This window comes from Dromiciops gliroides, chromosome 5 (assembly GCF_019393635.1).
Source record: "Dromiciops gliroides isolate mDroGli1 chromosome 5, mDroGli1.pri, whole genome shotgun sequence".
NCBI classification, from domain to species: Eukaryota; Metazoa; Chordata; class Mammalia; order Microbiotheria; family Microbiotheriidae; genus Dromiciops; species Dromiciops gliroides.
Genome location: NC_057865.1, coordinates 202,703,858 through 202,724,263, shown reverse-complemented (window position 1 = coordinate 202,724,263; position 20,406 = coordinate 202,703,858). Strand labels below are relative to the sequence as shown.

The window sequence follows — 20,406 nt, the reverse complement described above, 5'->3', positions numbered from 1 at the left end:
TAAGTGACTTGCCCAGGGTCACACGGCTAGTAAGTGTTAAGTGTCTGAGGTCGGATTTGAACTCAGGTCCTCCTGACTCCAGGGCCAGTGCTTTATCCACTGCACCACCTAGCTGCCCCAGTCTTAGAGTTTTAAGAGTAGAAAAAGAAGGGAAGGTAAAAGGAAAAATAATTTAGTATAGAAGGGAGGAAGAAGAGGAAATGGAAATTCCTATTTCTCATAAGTAGTGTGTGTGAGAAGAACAGTATACAAACATGGAGACAAAGGTGGAAAGAATAGACTTCACTTTTGAATTTCACTTTTATCAGACACTGATAAAGAAGGGTCAAACACATACAAACAGATTGGTGTGAAACATATAAAATTTAACAAAGAAGCAAGAAGGAATGGTGAAGAGGAAGTTAAGAAGGAGGATATTTGTTGTTCAATTGTTCAGTTGTGTCCAACTCTTTATGACCTTGTGGACCATAGCATACAAATACTGTCCATGGGGTTTTCATGGCGAAGATACTAGAGTGGTTTGCCATTTCCTTCTCCAGCGGATTAAGGCAAACAGAGGTTAAATAACTTGCCCAGGGTCCCAGAGCTAGTAAGTGTCTGATTTGAATTTGGGTCTCCCTGACTCCAAGTTCAGGACTCTATCCACTGAGCCACCTACCTGACTCCAAGAGGGAGAGAATTGTCAGAAGCAAAATAAACTTTCATATCCTGAAAAGGGCAAGGAAATATTGAAAAGAAAAAAAAAGAAAAAAAGCAAAGACTAGAATCTAAAGGGCTACCCATTAGTTGGGAATGGCTGAAAAACTATAGTGAATAAATATAATGGAACATCATTGGTCCATAAGAAATGATGAAGGGGCCTATTTAAGAGAATCCCATGTAGTTTGGATTGGTGTTGAGTGAAGTAAACAGAACCAGGAGAACAATTTATTGAAGGACAACAACATTGTAAAGGAAAGCAACTTTGAAATATTTAAGAACTTTGATCAATAAAATGACCAAATATGTCTTTAAAGGATCAGTTGACCTGTGAAGAAACATGTTGCCCACTTCCTGAAAAAGAGAGAAAGAAATTCAAGGTGTAGAATGAGACATACATTTTTGGACATGGCCACTGTGTGGATTCCTTTTGTATGATTATGCTAATATGTTATGAAAGTTTCTCTCTCTCTCTCTCTCTCTCTCTCTCTCTCTCTCTTATTGGTTTTTAAAAAAAATTTTTTTTTATTTTAGGCAATGGGGGTTAAGTGACTTTCCCACGGTCACACAGCTAGTAAGTGTCAAGTGTCTGAGGCCGGATCTGAACTCAGGTACTCCTGAATCCAGGGCCGGTGCTTTAACCACTGCGCCATCTAGCTGCCCCTCTCTTATTGTTTTTAATTGGAGAGAGAAGGGAAGGTTAAGAACAGTAAAGTCCTGGCGCCTGTGCATTTATTCAAGGACAGAAGACTACTCTAAGAGGTATTTTGGGATGATAAAAGTAAAAAAAGCCTCTCTTTGCTCTTCCCTGATGATCATTTTCTTCTTGCAGTTTTTGGATATTTCTTTTTTCATTTCAAACCTGCCTCATCCAAGTCTCAGATTTAGCTGAGTTCTGAAAACCAAAATATTGAATGGGGTTTTGCTCTGGGATGTCTCTCTTAACTTTCCCTGGGAAGAAGTTTTATAAACAGAAGCAGATAAAGGTTTTAAAATCCCTTTGTGATTTACAACTATCCCCTTTTTCTTAAGAGTAACAGTAAACAATCCCATGTTAAGACTGACATTTATCTTCATATCCTGTTTTTACCAATTAATTACACTATTGAAATATTTGGGCAAATGAGGTTTCTGAGTCTTTACTCACTTACATATTAAATCTAAGTTATTTTCTCCCCTCTAAGAAAATCCCTCATCCTAAACTAGTTTGGTGACTATTCAATCATTTGGGAGTCCACACTTTGTTTCTTCTTATAAAGAACTTCACAGAGATACTTGGTAGTAAGTCAAAAATGCGTACTTGCACCATCCTTACTTTTTGCAAATCAAAACTGGCCCTGTTTTATTCCCATATATGTACTTTGCCTTGGCTAAAGGTTCTGTTTTCCTTTTCCTCCATTGGAAGTAGAATCTTGCTACCCTGTCTGGGTGATCCTCCCTGATGGAAAGAGCCCACATATTTTTAAGAATCCCTGTGCTTTCTTTGTGTTTTGTTAATAGAATTTCTCTCTTTCCCCCCTGTTAAAGTAGGCTGACACAAAGTGCAAGAGAAACAAATTTTTGAGCTCTTTTTCCTTAGAAGATCTATTGGTAATTTTAAAGGAGATGAGCAGATTCTTCACAAAATACCATACCAATGAATTACTTTATACTATATACTCTAAACACCTAAAAGCACAACGCTTTACATGATTTTAGTTAGGAAAACATTTGTACTAGACTTAGAAAACACACACACACACATATTTTTGGTACTTTGCTTCTGTTAATGTGTGCCAGAGCCATTTTGTTCATCATTAGCCTTGCATTCCTAAGGCTTAGAGGGCCCTTCTCTATACAAGTTATAAATCTGTAGATAGTGTGGTCATCTGGAGAATCCTCCTTGCTGTTTAGGGCCAGTGGACAGATAAGAATGCCTCTTTAAAGACTCAGATTCAAGGTCCATGAAAACAAGGAAGTAGTTATAAGAACAATATAGGCCACATGAGGAGGTGAGACATCTTTTGTAAATAAGGAAGTCTTTATCCTTGAGTTGGTGCCCTCTTTGTGGACTTGCATTCCACCTATTTGCACTGACCAGCAGAGGGTCAAATGCTGTAGGTCAGGAAGCCCATACCCCGTACTGGAAATGGTCAGGGCCCTCACCAGTCATTTTCCTATATGTTGCTATAAGACCAAAGCTAAGCCTAAATATTCTTCCAACAAATGTTTCTTTAGTTGGATAATTTTTATGCATAGACTGTCTTTCATTTTTTTCTAGTGTGGCCATTGAAACACACAAACACGCACACGAAGTCACCAATTTAGAAAGCAGTTATTTTTAAATATTGGGGAAGGTGGACAAAAAAGATAGATCACCTTTCTTGCCTGAAATAACTCTCTAATCCCACAAAAACATTACTTGATTCATAGATGAGGGGAATGTTATTGATATAGTTTTCTTAAATTTTAGTAAAGCATTTGACAGACTCTTTTATGCTCTTTTTTTGTAGATGATGGGGAGATGTAGCCTAGACAATATACAGTTTTGGTGGAGTCAGAACTAATTGAGGTGCTAGAACTAGAGCACAGATGTTCAACTTGGAGTAAGTGCTTTTGTGGCTTGCTCAAGAGATTTCTCTTTGATGGTTTAATATTTCTATCAGTGATTTTGATAAAGGTATAGATGGTATACTTGTCAAATTTGTAGATGATACCAACCTGGGAGGGATAATTAGTACTTTGCATGATGGAGTCTGGGGCCAAGAATATTTCAATAGCTAGATCATAGGGCTGAGTCTAGTAAGATGAAATTTAATAGGAATAAATATAAAGCTTGATACTCAGGTTCCAAAAATCAGTATAATAAAGACTAGGTGGGAGAGACTTGGCTACATTTCAGTTTATCTGAAATAGATATGAGGATTTTCAGTGGATCAATATGACCCACAGAATCATATGGCAGCCAAAAAAGCTAATGCAATATTACATTACATTGAGAGGCATGGCATTTAGGACAGTAAAATGATAATTATGCTACACTCTGCCCTAGACAGAGTACATTTAGAGCACTGGTTCAATTCTGGGCATCATATTTTTAGGAGAGACATTGACAAGCTGGAAAGCATTCAGAGGAAGGTGGCCAGAATGGTAAAGGATGTCAAGATTATGCCACATATGGAGCGGTTGGAGAAACTGGAGCTTGGAGGAGAGAACATTTGATCTAAGAGACAATACTAGCTTTCTTCAGGAATCTGAAGGGCTGTTATGTGTGAGAATAACTAGGATTGTTCTTCATGGCCTCAGAGAACAAAAATGTTTTAGAGAGGCAGGTTTACGCTTGCTATGAGAAAAAAAATTCTAAAAATAAGAAATAATAAAAAATGGAATTGGTTGCTTCAGAGATGATGAATGGCTTGCTCTTCACTGGAGATTGTTAAGAAGAGGTTGGATGGCTGCTTGTTGGGTCATTGGAGAAGGGATCCTTTTCCAGGTATGGGTTAGACTGAATGGTCCTCAATTCTGTGATTCTGTGACTCCATGAAGGCAGGGACTAAGACTTACCTAAGCTTCATAGTACCTACTACTACCTTCTGCTCACATATAGTAAGCACTTGATAAATAGCTGTTGAATTGAATTGAGGAGCTTGGTATATAGTAGAAAGTGTTTTGGATTTGGAATCAGAAAATCAATTTCTTCGTGTATTAAATGAGAAGTCAGAGTAGATGACCTCTATAATACAATTCACAAGCAAGTCATCCCTCTTGTGATACCATTGTTTTTCTTCGAGAATGAGGGATGAACAACAACAATAATGACAATTTCCTTTAGCTCTAAAGTCCTATGAGACTGTTACCCTATGAATGGATGAGAGCAGAAAGTAAGAGAGATACAGAAGACACTGGACACCTTATTCAGAACATAATTAGAGAGTAAGCCTTGACTAAGGGACATGGCCTGTCCATGTACTCAGGTTCTTTATCTTGTACACATTATTTTTCACCTATTTTAGGTTTGTATTGACCCATGGATCAATGCATGGCAAGACTCATGGATCACTTAGGGATTGTAGGGGGGTATTTTCTAAAGTCTGAAGACTCTTTTCAGGGGGGAGTCTTTGGATCCTTTCTCCAGTAAGGAGGTATCTCCAGTCAAATTTCAATCTGGAAAAAGAATGGAGTATTTAAGAGGATAAGTGAATGAGAACGAATGCTGATGGGAACTTACAGGCAGTGACTAAAAAACTGTTATGCTGCTTTATGCATTGGAATTAATTTAAATATAAATAGTCACTAAGTTTAGTTGGGTGTATTGTCATTCACAGTTAAGTTTTTTGTTTTTTGTTTTTTGGTGAGGCACTTGGGGTTAAGTGACTTGCCCAGGGTCACATAGCTAGTAAGTGTTAAGTGTCTGAGGCCAGATTTGAACTCGGGTCCTCCTGAATCCAGGGCCGGTGCTCTATCCATTGCACCACCTAGCTGCCCCCACTGTTAAGTTTTTAATAAAACATTTAATAAAAAAAGTCTTACCTAAGCTCAACCTCCCCCCTAAAAAAATCCTAAGGTTTAAAAGGACAGCTAGTGGGGGTAGCTAGGTGGCGCAGTGGATAAAGCACCGGCCCTGGATTCAGGAGTACCTGAGTTCAAATCCAGCCTCAGACACTTGACACTTACTAGCTGTGTGACTCTGGGCAAGTCACTTAACCCCCATTGCCCCGCAAAAAAAAAAAAAAAAAAGGGCAGCTAGTCATCTAGTTTCTTCCTTCAGGGTGGGATACAGACGATGTTGATCCTCTCCCCTAGAGCTTTTGCTTCCTTTCCAAAGTCGAAGCTCAGCTTAACCTACCAGGTAGACTTCTCCAATGGAAGGGTTCCAGGCACTATTTGCCCTTCCTGTTATTGCCTACTGACTCTCCCTGCTTTAATCTCAGTGTACCTGAAACACAGTGAGAAGAGACTGGGGGAAGTTATCAAATGTGCTCCTCCGGGTCTGCATCTCATCAAAGTTGAACTTTCCACCAAAGAGCTGCATCCCAAGGAGAGAGAAGATGATGATGAAGAGAAAAAGCAGCAGCAGAAGTGAGGCAATTGATCGCACCGAATTCAGTAATGACGCTACCAGGTTGCTCAAGGAGTTCCAATACCTATGGATCAAGAAAAGAGAGGTTAGGATCTTCTTTTGCCTCCCCTAACTCTTGTCCAATCCCACCCTCCCCACTCCAGATTTTAACCAGGGCAGATACATAGATAATAATTTTAGCAGATATCGTGGAGTCATGAGATAAATCTCTTTCTTCCACATTCATCTCTGAGATGTGAGGCAAAAAAGGTACAGGGGAAAGTGTACTATGAATGAATGAATGAAAAAGCATTTTTTATTGACGCATTATGAGCCAGGCACTTTGCTAAGTGCTGGAGGTTGCAAATATATATAAATATGTGTGTATATATATATATATATATATATATATATATATATATATATATATATATATATATAGCTAGCTACCTACATATATACACATACATATATACATACACACATGCACACACACATACACACACATATATATATACATACACATACACGTATACATATACATTATATATATACATACACACATACATTTTATATATATATGTATGTATGTGTGTGTATATATATATATATATATATATATATATATATATATATATATATATGAGAGACACAGAGAGAGCCCCTGCTCTCAAGGAGCTTACATTCTAATAGGGGAAGACAACACATATGAAGGAGTAATTACTAGGGATGGGTGTTCTGGAGTCAGAGCACTTGGGTTCAAATCCTGTTTTTGCCATTTAGTATCTGTGTGACCTTGGGCAAGTCATTTAACATCTCTGGGCCTTACTTTCCGAATATGCAAAATGAGGTGTGTGAGAATCAGAGCCCTGCCCTGAGGAGAAAGCATGTGACTTGGCATCCGGAAGTTACATCTATAGAATTGCCTATAATCATGTCAATCAAAGCTACCAGCTAATTAGCTTGGAGCTGTGTGTGTGGACAGCCCTGCTTCCTGTTTCACAGATGGCTTCTGGGAGAAGTTGTTGAGGATTGGTCTCTTTTCATCCGGGAAATGTGCGTGGCAGAAGATGGAGAATGGGGTGGGGGGTCCCTCTTAGTCGTTTGGACACTGGCATGGTGGTGAGAGATTTCATGTGGGCTGTTAGGAAAGGAAATTGCTTTCTTTCTCTCTGGTTATACCAAATTAGATCTGAGCTAGGATTTCCATGCTATAAAGAATGTGTTCTCAATCTCTCTCTCTTCATTAACTTATAATATATATTTTAATAAATTTTTAAAAGCCTAAACTCTTGCTGAATTTATCAGTGATTTTAGCCAGCTTCCTCCCAAGACTAGGGGGGGAAGATTAGAACCCTCAATTTAGATTTTTTAAAAAGCATACTATTTTTCACTTTCTTTCATTTTTTTCCTTTTTGTTTTTTGTTTTTGCAAGGCAATGGGGGTTAAGTGACTTGCCCAGGGTCACACAGCTAGTAAGTGCCCAATTTAGATTTTAAACAACACAATTGGTTGGCCTAGGTAAGCTCAGAGATCTCCTCTCACCCTCTATCTTGACAGTTGGTTAGAGCATGGTGCTAATGGATCCAAGGACTCTGGATCAGTTCCAATCCATAATATTAAATTTTACATGAAGAAAAACTCTATTTGAGGGTTCTTCAATATATCCCTTAGTCCAGCCTGCTGTCTCAAAAATATGTGCGATGTGTTTCAAAATATGTGTCTCAAAAATATGAGCCCAGGGGAATGTGGATGGGTTAGTATCATAAGTCTATCATGCCTACTAGAAAGGAAAGTCAGAGCCCATGTCATATTACAAAGAGCAACACATTTATATTTTCAGGGTGAGGGAATTAAGCTCTACCCTGACTAAAAGCAGGAATGTGAAGGATGAGGGGTGGGTGTGGTGGGGGAAGTAGAGATGCGGGGAGCAGTGGAAGTCCTGATTTCCTTATAATCTCTGACCTTCACTATACTCTAGCTCCCTTTTGTTGGGAATATGTATTAATGGCCAGATTGAAGCTGGAAGCCTGAAGGTGTAAATTGAACAAGGATTATAGGGTAATAGAATGAGAGTTGTAAGGCACCTTAGAAGTCATGAATGCCCTCCTCCCCCATTTTACAGATGAGGAAATTGAGGTAAAGAGAGGTCAGGTGACTAGTAAATGTCTGAGGCGGATTTGAGCCCAGGTCTTTCTGACTCCAAGTCTATTCTGAGAACTCCCTCATTGGATCCTAGCATCTCCTTGAATGGTGCCCCATCCCTGGCTAGCTGTAGTGAAAGAAACACTTTCTTAGTCTAGACAAACACACATCCTCTTCTGTTCCCCATCTCCTATCGCTCTGCCAGCCCAGTCACCCCATCTTTTTGCCTTTCTTTAATCCATTATGTTTACTTAGCTCCCCCTACTGAAGTCATTCCTGTCCATTACTTATAGGTGGTAATTTGCTTTTGCTGCTTCAATGAACAACATGCTAAACGTCCTCATTACAACCCTCCCAGCTGCTCGGCCAGCCCTGGCGCCTCTCTCCAGAGTGCATAGCTCCATATTCAGTGACAGGAACAGATGGGCAACAGTTTGGGTTTAACACACAAACTAGCTCACAGCACGGAGATCTCTCTTTTGTCTTGACCCTCCCTCAATTGGGGGCCCCTCAACTTTCTTCCTTTGCTTCATTTCCACATCTCAGTGCTTCAGTTTGCCATTTACATGGTTTAAATTTGTGCTGTTTTTTCCCCCTTGTATCTTGTTTGTTCTTAGGTCTTTTTCATGCATCACTGGCTTCCCAATGAAACCATAGGCTTCCTAGGTAGGCAGTGTGGAAAGCTCAGATTTGAAGTCAGTGGATCTGGGTTCAAAGTACCAACTCCTATGATAGTGTGACCTTGGCAAGTCACTATCTGTTTCGGTATCTGTTTCCTTATAAGTAAAATAAGGGCATTGGACTTTTGTTGTTGTTCATTTGTTTCCATCTTGTCTGACTCTTCATGACCCCATATAGGGTTTTCTTGGCAAATATACTAGAATGTTTGTCATTTCTTTCTCCACCTCATTTTACAGATGAGGAAACTGAGGCAAACAGAGTTAAGTGACTTGCTCAGGGTTATACAGCTAGTATCTGAGGTGGGATTTGAACTCTGGTCTTCCTGGCTCCAGGCCTAGCACTCTATCCACTGGACTACTTAGCTGCCCTATAAGGTCCTTCCTGGTTCTAAATCCTGTGATTGTGGACACAGTTCATATTCTCTATTTCTTTGCACATCCTTCCTTAGCTTCTCACTACCACGTCCATCTGTTTATAGTGCTCAGTGACTATAGCTCTATGTCTTGATTTGGAAATAGGATGGAGGCTGCAGAGGATTACAGAGGTTATTACATAGGTGATAATTAGTAGAGCCAGAATTTGAATCCAGGTCCCTTGGCTCCAAATTCAGGGCTCTTGTCACTTCACTATGGCTGCTCTACTCTGACGCCCTCTTATTAGGATTGGCATTCTCTTCATGACAATAATACCTTATAAAACAGCTCCTATTTCTTCACTTAAGGTTCACAAAGAGCTTCTCTCACAACTCTTGGAGGTTGGTAGCCTATATTTGCATGCAACTTGGTTGTAAACTTGTTCATAAACTGAAACAATCCACAGGCAAGTCTGGGATTACCTGGAGGGCAGTCCTGCCTGTGCTTGGTGGTCCTTCTGTGGTGTGCAGCCTACGTGAACATAGATTAATACTGGGCATCAGGATGATTTTCTCACCTTGTTGAAAGGAGATTGTCTAACTCTGACTATGAGGACTAGGAAAGTATTGCAGGCTGCAGCTTAAAAACAACAAACAGGGGGTGGCTAGGTGGTGCAGTAGATAAAGCACCGGCCCTGGATTCAGGAGTACCTGAGTTCAAATCCGGCCTCAGACACTTGACACTTACTAGGCAAGTCACTTAACCCCCATTGCCCCGCACAACAACAACAACAACAACAACAACAACAACAACAAAAAACCCAACAAACAACTGAAACAGAAGATTGGCATATACAGCTATTGAATGCTGCAAAGTTACTGGGACAGAGGAATAGGATTTAGGTAAGAAAAGCTGAGTTTGGGAAGCTGGTGCTCCTTTGATGCTATTGGTTGGAGTTAACCCTTTCAGGTGAAGAGATTCCATTTTCACAATGCAAGTAGTACAAGGCACCCTTTAAAGGGCATAAATGCATGCCTTTAAGGTAGATACCACACAGGGTAACAGAATTAAATGCAGAAAATCCTCCTGATTCCCATTATCAAACACCTGATGCTTCTTGTTCTCTTCTCTCTAGTGCCGTTCCAATCCAGATCCTGGGATTTTTTTTTTTTTTGGTGACAGTTACTACCTATGGATGACCTTCAAAGGGTCTAGAGCCCTCTACTAAAAGGAGAATTAATAAGCATTAAGAGAGTATGGACTTGGGCTTGGCAGGGAGAGACCTGCTTATCCACTCCTCTCAAGTAACCTCTTGTACTCAGAGGATACAGGGGAAGAAAGGCAAAGGAGTTACCTGAGGGGAACTAACCACCTGCTGGAGGAGAACTTTGATCAGACTTCTTGGAGAGAAGGGGAAGAGCTGCTGGCCTATGTGGAATCCCTGAAGTAGGCAGGAGCCAGAGCGGCAAAGGAAAGAGTAATGATGTGGGGAATGAAAGCCTTTTTAGTTATTAGAGCTGTTTCTGATATTCCCAAGGGAAATCCTGAGTGTGTCCACAACAAAGAGAGGTACTGTAATACTTCCCAAATTTAACCTGGCCTATGTAAAGACAGAGCTGAGATTCTGGGCCATACAACAACAGCAACAACAGCAACAACAACAGTAACAACAGCAGCAGCAGCAACAGTAACAACAGCAGCAGCAGCAGCAACAGCAACAACAGCAGCAGCAGCAACAACTGATAATAATAAATTACAATTTTCATTGTACAATTATTATTATTGTTAAAACACTGTATTTGAGAGAGGCTTTATAATATTCAAAGTATTATCATATTAATTACAATTAATTATCCCTCTGACTTTAATTTTTATCTTTCAGTTATCTTCCTGTACTTTCTGATTGCATATGTTTATATTATGTTGGATCTCCCAAGAGAATGTGGTTTCCTTGAGGACAAGCATTGCTTTGGGGCAGCAAGGTGGTGTAGTGGATAGAGTGCTGGGCCTAGAGTCAGGAAGACCTGAGTTCAAATCTGACCTTAGACACTTACTAGCTGTGTGACCCTGGCCAAGTAACTTAAATCTGTTTGCCTCCGTTTCCTCATCTATAAAAAGAGTTGAAGAAGGAAATGGCAAACCAGTCCAGTATCTTTGCCAAGAAAACCCCAAATGGGGTCATGAAGAGTTGGACATGACTGAAACAACTCAACAACAACAACAATAACAATCTAGCACAGTGGCCTACATATGTTTGCAAATGTGTACTGAACTGTATTGAAGAGAGATTAATAAAAAGGGAAATGTGAAAACATATTATGACCCTCTCCTTCTCCATTCTCTATTTAAGTAATATATTACAAAATAATAATAGGCTATGCCCAAAAGGCTATGGGACTGTTCATACCCTTTGACCCAGTAATACCACTACTAGGTCTGTATCCCAAAGATATCATAGAAAAGGGAAAAGGACCCACATGTATAAAAATATTTAGAGCAGCTCTCTTTGTGTTGGCAAAGAATTGGAAATTGAGGGAATGCCCATTGATTGGGGAATGGCTGAACAAGTTGTGGTATATGAATGTAATGGAATACTATTGTGCTGTAAGAAATGATGAGCAGGAAGATTTCAGAAAAACCTGGAAAGACTTAAGTGGACTGATGCTGAGTGAAGTGAACAGAACCAGGAAAACACTATACATAGTAACAGCAAGATTGTATGATGATCAACTGTGATAGACTTAGCTCTTCTCAGCTGTGTAATGACCCAAGGCAATTCCAAAGAACTCATGATGGAAAATGTTCTTCACATCCAGAAAAAAGAACTGTGGATTCTGGATGCAGACACATACTGTTTCTACTTTTTTGCTGTTTTTTCCCTCTTTTTCAAGGTTTTCCCCTTTTTTTCTGATTCTTCTTTCACAACATGACCAATGAAGATATGTGTTTAATGTGATTGTACATATATATATAGCTTATATCAGATTGCTTTATGTCTTGGGGAGAGGGGAGGGAAGGGAGGGTAGGAGAAAAATTTGGAACTAAAAATCTTATGAAAACCAATGTTGAAAACATTTTTACATGTAACTGTAAAATAATAAAAAGCTTTTATAATTAAATAAAAATAATATTAGAGCAGTTCTTTAGTCTAAACAACTAGGTCTAATCTGAACTTTTCTTATCTATGTTTCTTTAATTATAAATTCCAAAATAATGCCATGCATTTAAATATTTTTACATTATTTGTACCCAAGGCCTAACCAGTTACTAAAGGGAAAAGCCTGATTAGCCCAAGAAATGTCCTCCATGCAGTGATTAGAGTAATGATCAGATTCGAGAAGAAAGAAGTTTATACAAATTTAATTAAGAAAAGCGACTCTTGAATTCTCCTTTGACTAAAAAAATAGGAGAATCCTTACGGGGAATAGTTAAAGAGGGACACGATGGGGGCAGCTAGGTGGCGCAGTGGATAGAGCACTGGCCCTGGAGTCAGGAGTACCTGAGTTCAAATCCAGCCTCAGACACTTGACACTTACTAGCTGTGTGACCCTGGGCAAGTCACTTAACCCCAATTGCCTAAAAAAAAGAGGGACATGATGGTTCTAGGAAAGTGATTCTCCAGGGCCCACTGAAAGTTGGGACTATTGTTCCTAGACTTTGTCCCCCTGATTAATCTTGATGACAGGATTTTGAGTTTGTTCATGCCCCCTATAAATTATATGTAGGAAAAAGGTTTGGGCAGAGAGGTTTTTAAAGGCAAGATGGATTTCTGTCCCTTTGGATTATCTCTCTAAGCAGAGATGTTTCAAATTATTTAATTAATAAAATAATAAATTAATAAAAACACATGGTACAGATTTTTTCCCCCCTTTATAATGCTAAAGGCATCTCAGTACCTAAGCGAGGCTTTCTTCCTGATGTAATAATAATAATAATGAAAGGGCATTAAAAATAGGAATTTTGTGGTCAGAATTGGCATCTGCCCAAAGCACTTGATATTAGGAACGAATACCAGAGTATTTCAAATTTCTTAGAGATCTCTAGCAACTACTGCTCAGCTAATGAGAATACAATAAACTGTGGTTGGGGTTTTTAGCCTTTTACAGTCTTCAGATACTCACAAGCTGCTTCACTTAGCTGTGGGCTCCACTTTAAATAAGGACATTTCCTAGTTTTCCCTGAAATATCGACTTTAAATATATAAAGCACACCTTCATGTTTATGTCTTTCTCCCTGACCCCAAATTCTGACATTTTATTTTTCACATTTGAAACTTTACTTTAAAATGTAGTTTACTACTCAGCTTTCTCATTTTAAGAGGATGGTAATTTTCCCTCTTACATTTTCATTTTTCATGCCCTGCCCCCCCCCCCCAGCCCTTCCACAGATCTTGCCACTCCTCTTCTTTGACCTCTTCCATTTTGTACTCTTTTTCTCTACCTCCCTTGTTTCAAGTCACCATCTGTTTGTGGAAGCTTTTATCTTTGCCTGCTAGTTTCCCCTTGGGGAAATCTGTTGCTGGATTTTAGATTTTTCACTTACTCTCTTTTGGGGCCCAGGGACTTTTTTTTATTCTATCCTGAAATACAAAATGACCCATGTCTTCTCTGGGTTGGAACTTTCATCTAGTTATAACTGTATGTACCTCAAATAGCTTAGGGCCAGGCACCTTTTAGCTTTATGTGCCTTAGCTAGAAATAATTAATGATCCCATTAACAGTGGCATCAGCCTTCAGGTGTCTTACAAACTTCCCTTACTTTTTCTCTTCTTTGTCCCATTAAGGTTTGTGACTAAGTTTTTGCTTCTCTGATTATCTTGTTTCTACTCCCATGCAACTTGTGCTCTTGCATCATGGAAGGGTTAGTGGCTCTTCCTACCTTCTTGAATCCATTCAATAATCTTCAGATCATCGCATTGTCTTTAGAAGTAACTATGTGATCTGGTTGTGCATTTGCTCCATCCATGTTTGAAAGTGTACAACTGGGGATGGGAATGAGGACTGGGTCTGTGATTTCATTGGTACAGGGCACTCCCAGATGAGGAAATTCTCTCTACTGGTGCTAGTTGGCATCTTCCCAGCAACTTGTAGTCTTAGAGTGAACTGAGAGGTCAAGTGGTTTGCCCAGGGTCACATGGCTAGTATGTGCCACAGGGGAGGCATGAACCCAAGTCATCCTTTTTCTAAGGCTGGTTCCCTATCCATTAGCCACTCTTTCTCTCAGCACACAGTGATCATCCAGAAAGTCTACACTTTCTTGTAGTGAATATTATTTCCAGTGGAGAATATGTTCAGTTCAACTTAGTCAACACTTAGTACTGCTGATATCTTTGCCTTTAACATTAGTGCCTCCATTTGCCATACAATGAAAATCAAGATTCATTTCTATTCCTTCTCCTGAATATACAATGGAGCGATGTGATCTCTTATGGTAATAATGGAAACAGTATGCATAGATAAATGCTTGCAAGAAAATGGAAAAAAAAACTGAAACAAGAAAAATTGTCTACTTTTAGGAAGATTGCCTAGTGAGGCAAAAAGAGGAAAATGGGGGCTCTCTGCTGGATCCATAATGGAGAATTCTGGCAATTGAGGTAAATGCTGTTGGAGGAGGGGAATGACAAAAACTATCCTAGATGGGTGCAGTCATGCTAGGAGAAAGAGTGGTCTCCTTCCAAAAGAGCAATCCCAGCTTCTGAGCTACTACCAATGACTGTGCTACCACCATCAATTACTGAGAGGAGGAGGAAAAAGGAGGAAAGAGGTAGGTCATAGAAGAGGGTTGGAATCCTCAGGGGTAATGCCACGTGATTCAAGGCTGGAGGACTGGAAGTCTCTAGTGGAGAAGAAACACTCCACTGACTCTGGGTCAAAGCTTCAATTGTTCCATACTAGTTACAGTACTCCCTACAAAGATAGTTCAGATGTCTTTCTTCCATATTAAGGCTAAAACCACGATCAAGTTTTTTTTTTCCTCATGCTATATCAGTAACAGGTGACAATATCTGAGATCAGAGGCTTTTCAGGAAAGGGAAACAAAATGAGTGGTTTCTGGTATAGCCTGATATAAATAACAATGGACCCAATTTAACCAAAGTACTTTACATCATTATAAACAGACATATATTTGTAGTTGGCAGAGCATGCATTATGTCTACCACATGCCAACGAGGGCAGGAACTTTTCTTCTCTCCATATTCTATAATTTCCCACTCCAAAGTACCATGTGACTGGTGGTTTGGTAAATATCAACTGAATTATAGTCCAGAGAAGAGAAGGTGGGAAAAGGGCTCAGATCTTCAAGTATATAAAGAAATATTTCATGAGCCAGAATAGGTTCTTTTATGAGAATAGGAAAGTGAATTAAATTGAAACAGGAGGGGATTGGTAAAACATTTTGGAAGTACTTCCTTTATCTAAGAGTTGTCTGAAACTGAGGTATATTTCCAAGAAGGGGAAAGGAATCTTTTATTTTCCTGGAGATTTTAAGAAGGGGAAATATTTGGTTGTGATGATTTCAGGGCACCTCACTCCTGTTTCAATTCCACAATTACTGAGCATCTACTATGTGTAGAGCACTATAATAAGTGGTAGAGAGACAAAGGGATTTATCTTCCCTTGCCCATAGCAGTTATGGTGGCCACATGCACATGGCAGTGAAAACGCTTGCTTCCCTGGATGAGCCTGAGACTTAGACCTCAAGTCCCTGGCTCCCTCTTTTATTTTATGTTTCTTTCTGTGAGCTCAGGTTATGAAACAGCAGTCCTGCAAGATGATTGTTTTTCCAGACTTGCTGGCTATCTCTTGAGCTCTAGAGGTAGGGAGTGCCTAAGTTAGTGGCCAGCTGCCCATTGGGAGATATTTCTCAGATGAGAAAATGAACCACCACCAGGAGCAATCACCTGTATTGTGAAAGAACTAAAGATGCTGCAACTGAAAGGATTAAGAAAGCCAATCTCTGGCTGGCTAGTAGATTTATACCCTTTGTGAGTTACTCAGGAAGACAGGTTTGAGGTGAAAGTGAGTATCTGTTTCACAGTCCCACAAAGTTGTTTTTACTTCCTGGGGGAATATAATAGAGCTAATGGTTATTGTTTTATATTTTAAGTGTTCATTAATGCATGATTATGAGTATTTTGTGTTTTAAGCATTTCTTTTGTGGTAGAGGAAATAAATAACTGTCCTATATTTGATATATACTCTGTACATTGGATACTTTTTATAAAAGGGATTCTGTTAATCCCTTTTAGGGGAGACCCAGATATGAGCCATACCCAGTCTTTATTTGAGAGATTTCCCCTGGAATTCTAGAGTAGGGACATAATAAGCCAAAGGATATGAGAAACGTCTCTCTTTGGAGGTCAGGCTCCCTTAGGACTAAATCTGGTCTGTTTGAGCCCATAGCTGGAGTCTTTTTGTGGGAAATAATGTCCCAAGGTAGAAAGTGACATACTAGATAAAGCACCAAGGACTCTTTAATTATCCTATAACCTCCCCCTGGGACAAATCTCTAAAGGTTTGCACAAATTGGAGCTATCACAAAAAATGACTGATTCCATTTTCCTCCTGGGTTCATGAAAATTTTTAATTTTGTCAGCTTATGACTGTTAAATAATTCTTAAGAATCAGTGTGTATTAAAATCAGATACTCTTGGAAAAAAGAAGCCTACTTCCTAGGTACTATTCTTATATGATCTTGAATAGATTTAACATTTCCTATATTTTTAATCACCAATTTATTTCCAAGGCAAAATAACTGCCTTGAAGTTTTTTTAAAAAGTATGTTTAATAAAACAGAGTTTACAATAGAATCCCACTTAATTGGGGATCATATGAGGCAGTATGGATATTGGATAGAGAGCTGCCCTTGGATTAGAAAGAGATGGTTTTAAGTACTGTTTCTGACACAAAATCGTGTGACTCTGGGCAAGTCATTAAGTCTCTCTCTGTGCATTGGTAAAGGGTGTTTTTTCACAGGGAGCCCCTTACAAAGATAAGATCAGAGGTTCTGTCTAAAATATGTAATTATATAAAAGGAAAGTACTCTGTGTGTGTGTGTGTAATATTACAGGGTGTTTCAATAGGTTTAGTGAAATTTTAAGGTATTAAAGCTTAAAACTGAAATAAGATTTGGGGGACCATCTATATAATATATGTATGTATATATATATATATACACACATATACACACATGTATACATTTCTGACTCTCTCTATACATACATACACATGTGTATATATACATAGGTATTATATGTATATGTATGTATACACACATATATTTAATAGAGGGGATATTTGAATTTGAGTCTTTTGATTCTAAATGCAATGTTTTTTCCCTTCTATTAATAATGCCCTTTCCTATCAATACTTGTCAATACACAGAGAATCTGGAGAATCAGGTATTGAAATGATCATGTTTATAGCCTCATAAGGCTATAAGATAGCTATCTGCACAGTATACAAACCCTTCCCAGGGAGGGGCTCTATTGGAAGCTCTATGTTTTTGTTTTTGTTTTTGTTTTTGGTGAGGCAATTGGGGTTAAGTGACTTGCCCAGGGTCACACAGCTGGTAAGTGTTAAGTGTCTGAGGCTGGATTTAAACTCAGGTCCTCCTGATTCCAGGGCCGGTGCTCTATCCACTGCGCCACCTAGCTGCCCCTGGGTTTTTTTTGTTTGTTTGTTTTGTTTGGTTTGGTTTGGTGTCTATGTTTTCTTAAACAAGTTTTTAAAAATGACTTTATGGCCATTTCTTTGCTATTAAAGTAGATGAATTGGTGCGTAAAAGGAGAAAAATATTAAATTCAGTCATGATAGAATAACAGCTAGGAAACAGGTTGATTTCCCCCCCAGGAATGTCTAAAAGCACACAGACTTTCACTAGTTATTTAAGAGGAAAGGCCACCTTAATTTAGGAAGACCTGGCTTGGAGACCCTCCTATGACACATGGGCTATGTGATTCTGGACAAGTTTCTCAGTGCCCCCAGATAATTTTCTAAGATTTACCAGTAAAAGGGGATGATCCTATTTGTATTACCAACCCAAGAAGGTTGTTGCAAAGACAGTGCTTTGTGAACCTTAAGGTGTTACAGAAATATAAGCTACTATTATTAATATGAGGGTAGCATGTCTGGGAAGACAGGGGGAGGGATAAAGTTCATCTTTCCTTTCCTTCCCTCCCCAACACCCAAAGAATCAACAAGAATGCTTATGATATCCCCCCCAACTCAATTCCTCTGTGTGTTTGAAATAGGACTAGTTATATAATTGTCCGTTTCTAAAATCCTAAATACACATCAATTGTTGGGGGGTGGGTCAAATTATTGCAGGTGATTTGGATGATCAAGAGGCTATTGCTTGCATACAGTAGGTTGTTAACAATTTTGTTACCAATCTGTCAACAATTTTGTTAACAATTCATCAACAATTTTCTTAACAATTTAGTTGATGTACATAAAAAGGGATTAGTTTGGGTATTTGTTGGGACTTGCCCAGGGTCACACAACTAGTAATTGTTAAGTGTCTGAGGCCAGATTTGAACTCAGGTCCTCCTGAATCCAGGGCTGGGGTTTTATCCACTGCACCACCTAGCTGCCCTCAATCCCCTCATTTTAAAAACTAAGTCTGAGAGAGGTTAAGTGACTAGCCTAACCTAAGCAGCGAACCAAAGAATATGGGATAGTTCAACCCAGGTCTTCTGACTTAAGAGCCAGTGTTCTTCCCACTGCTCCACACTGACTTTCATAGTTGCTTTCAGAGCAGCTCCATCCTGACCACCCACTTTGCTCTTTGACTTTACAATTTTAGGATCACAGAATCCGAGAATTGCCAAGTGGAAGGGCACTTTGAGTGGAGCCCTCACTCAAAGTGTGCATCCTATCTACAACACTCCCATCATTCATTCTTCCATTGAAGATGTCTGCTCTCCAAGGACATCTCTTCATTTGTGGACAGCTCCAATTGCTAGTCAACATTTGCACAAAATCTGGCTCCCTGTCGCTTCTAACAGCTAGTCCTAGTCCTGCCTTTTATGGCCAAACAGAATGATTCCTTTCCTCCTTCGGTATGTTAGTGTTTCACATTGCTATGATGTTCCCCCTAGTCCTTTTCTTCTTTAAGACAAGCATCTTGGGTTCCTTCACATGATCCTCTTTTGTCTGGTTGTTTTCTCCTCTAGACGTGTTTCAATTTTGTCAACGTCTCTTTGAAGAGATGGGGGCTAGAAGTAAACATGATTCTCCAGATATGTCCTGAGCAGAGCTGAATATTATCTCCTGATTGTTTCATGTGATTTTATGTTCCTTGAGGGCAGGGACCAGGTCTTCCCTGTCTCCTCTGTTCTTCACAGTACCCAGCACAGGTTAAATACAAAACAGGGGCTCAAAATTTATTTGTTGGGTAAATGAATGAATGAATGAATGAATGTGTGTATATGTACATGGGGGATACTTCAATCTTTTTTCCTCCTCCTTCCTCTGTGGGATGTGTTGAGGCTAGGAGAATAGAGAATAGTTTGACCTTGGGTTAACTTCCATTGGTCAATAACAGTAATAACTCACATTTCATTATAATTTAAGGTTCGCAAAGCACTTGCCTCACAACAACCCTACAAGGTAGCTATCCTCATTTTTCAGGTGAGGCAAATTAATCTCTAAGAGAGGTTATATGACCTGCCTAGCATCATAGTTAATCTTCTCAGAACCAGGATATTACTCCAGGATATAGACTCCAAGTCTATAGTTCTTTCTACTCTGCCACACTCCCCCTCTTATACCAAGTTGCTTCTCTAAATAGGTTTTGAGGGTTCTCTGGCTGAAATGTTAGGGATTATGCGTATAAGTAGACTTTCTCTTAGAAAGAGAAAGGATGGATGGACAGTTGAATGGAAGGTTTGAGAACATCACATTCAGTCATAACCCATGATGCAGACCACCCAGGCCTTTCTTTTCTCCTCAAGAAATATCCCTCCAGGGAGGTACCTCCTTCGTAGTTTCTATCTGCCAGAGTAATGGGCGGCTACGCACCTTGTAATTTTAAAGATCCTCAGCAGCCGGACACATCTCAACACTGAGATCCCCAGGGGGGACATTATCTTAGTTTCTACCAGGATGGTCTCCAGGATTCCTCCACACACGATGAAGCAGTCGAAGCGGTTGAATAGAGACACAAAATAGGCCTGGAGGCCAAGGCTGTACATCTTCAACAGCATCTCTGCAGTGAAAAGAGCCAGCAGGGCCTTGTTGGCAGTGTCTGGCAGGATCCAGAAGAGGAGGAATTTGGGGATGGGGAAAGCAAAGAGGGAAAAATTATTAACTAAAAAAAAAAATGCCCCTTTCCCCAACACATTTCTGGCATTCTGAATCCCCCTTGTCACTTCAAGGACTACATGAAGGAAGAGGGCAGTAGTCACCTATAGCACTGTGGCCACTTTAGCTCTCCAGGTCCCGTACCTGGTTCGGTACCGTACTGAGGCAGGCACTTTATCAGACA

The 20,406-nt window shown here is 39.6% G+C and overlaps 1 protein-coding gene across 1 annotated transcript in view; it reads right to left on the bottom strand.

Annotated features, from left to right (window-relative positions):
* CACNA1C (calcium voltage-gated channel subunit alpha1 C) overlaps positions 1 to 20,406 on the bottom strand; it is an 833,272-nt gene that overhangs the window by 148,761 nt on the left and 664,105 nt on the right. The window contains 2 exon segments of the mRNA XM_043967623.1: positions 5,615 to 5,822; positions 19,941 to 20,166. Of these exon segments, the coding sequence (XP_043823558.1) occupies positions 5,615 to 5,822; positions 19,941 to 20,166 (434 nt within the window).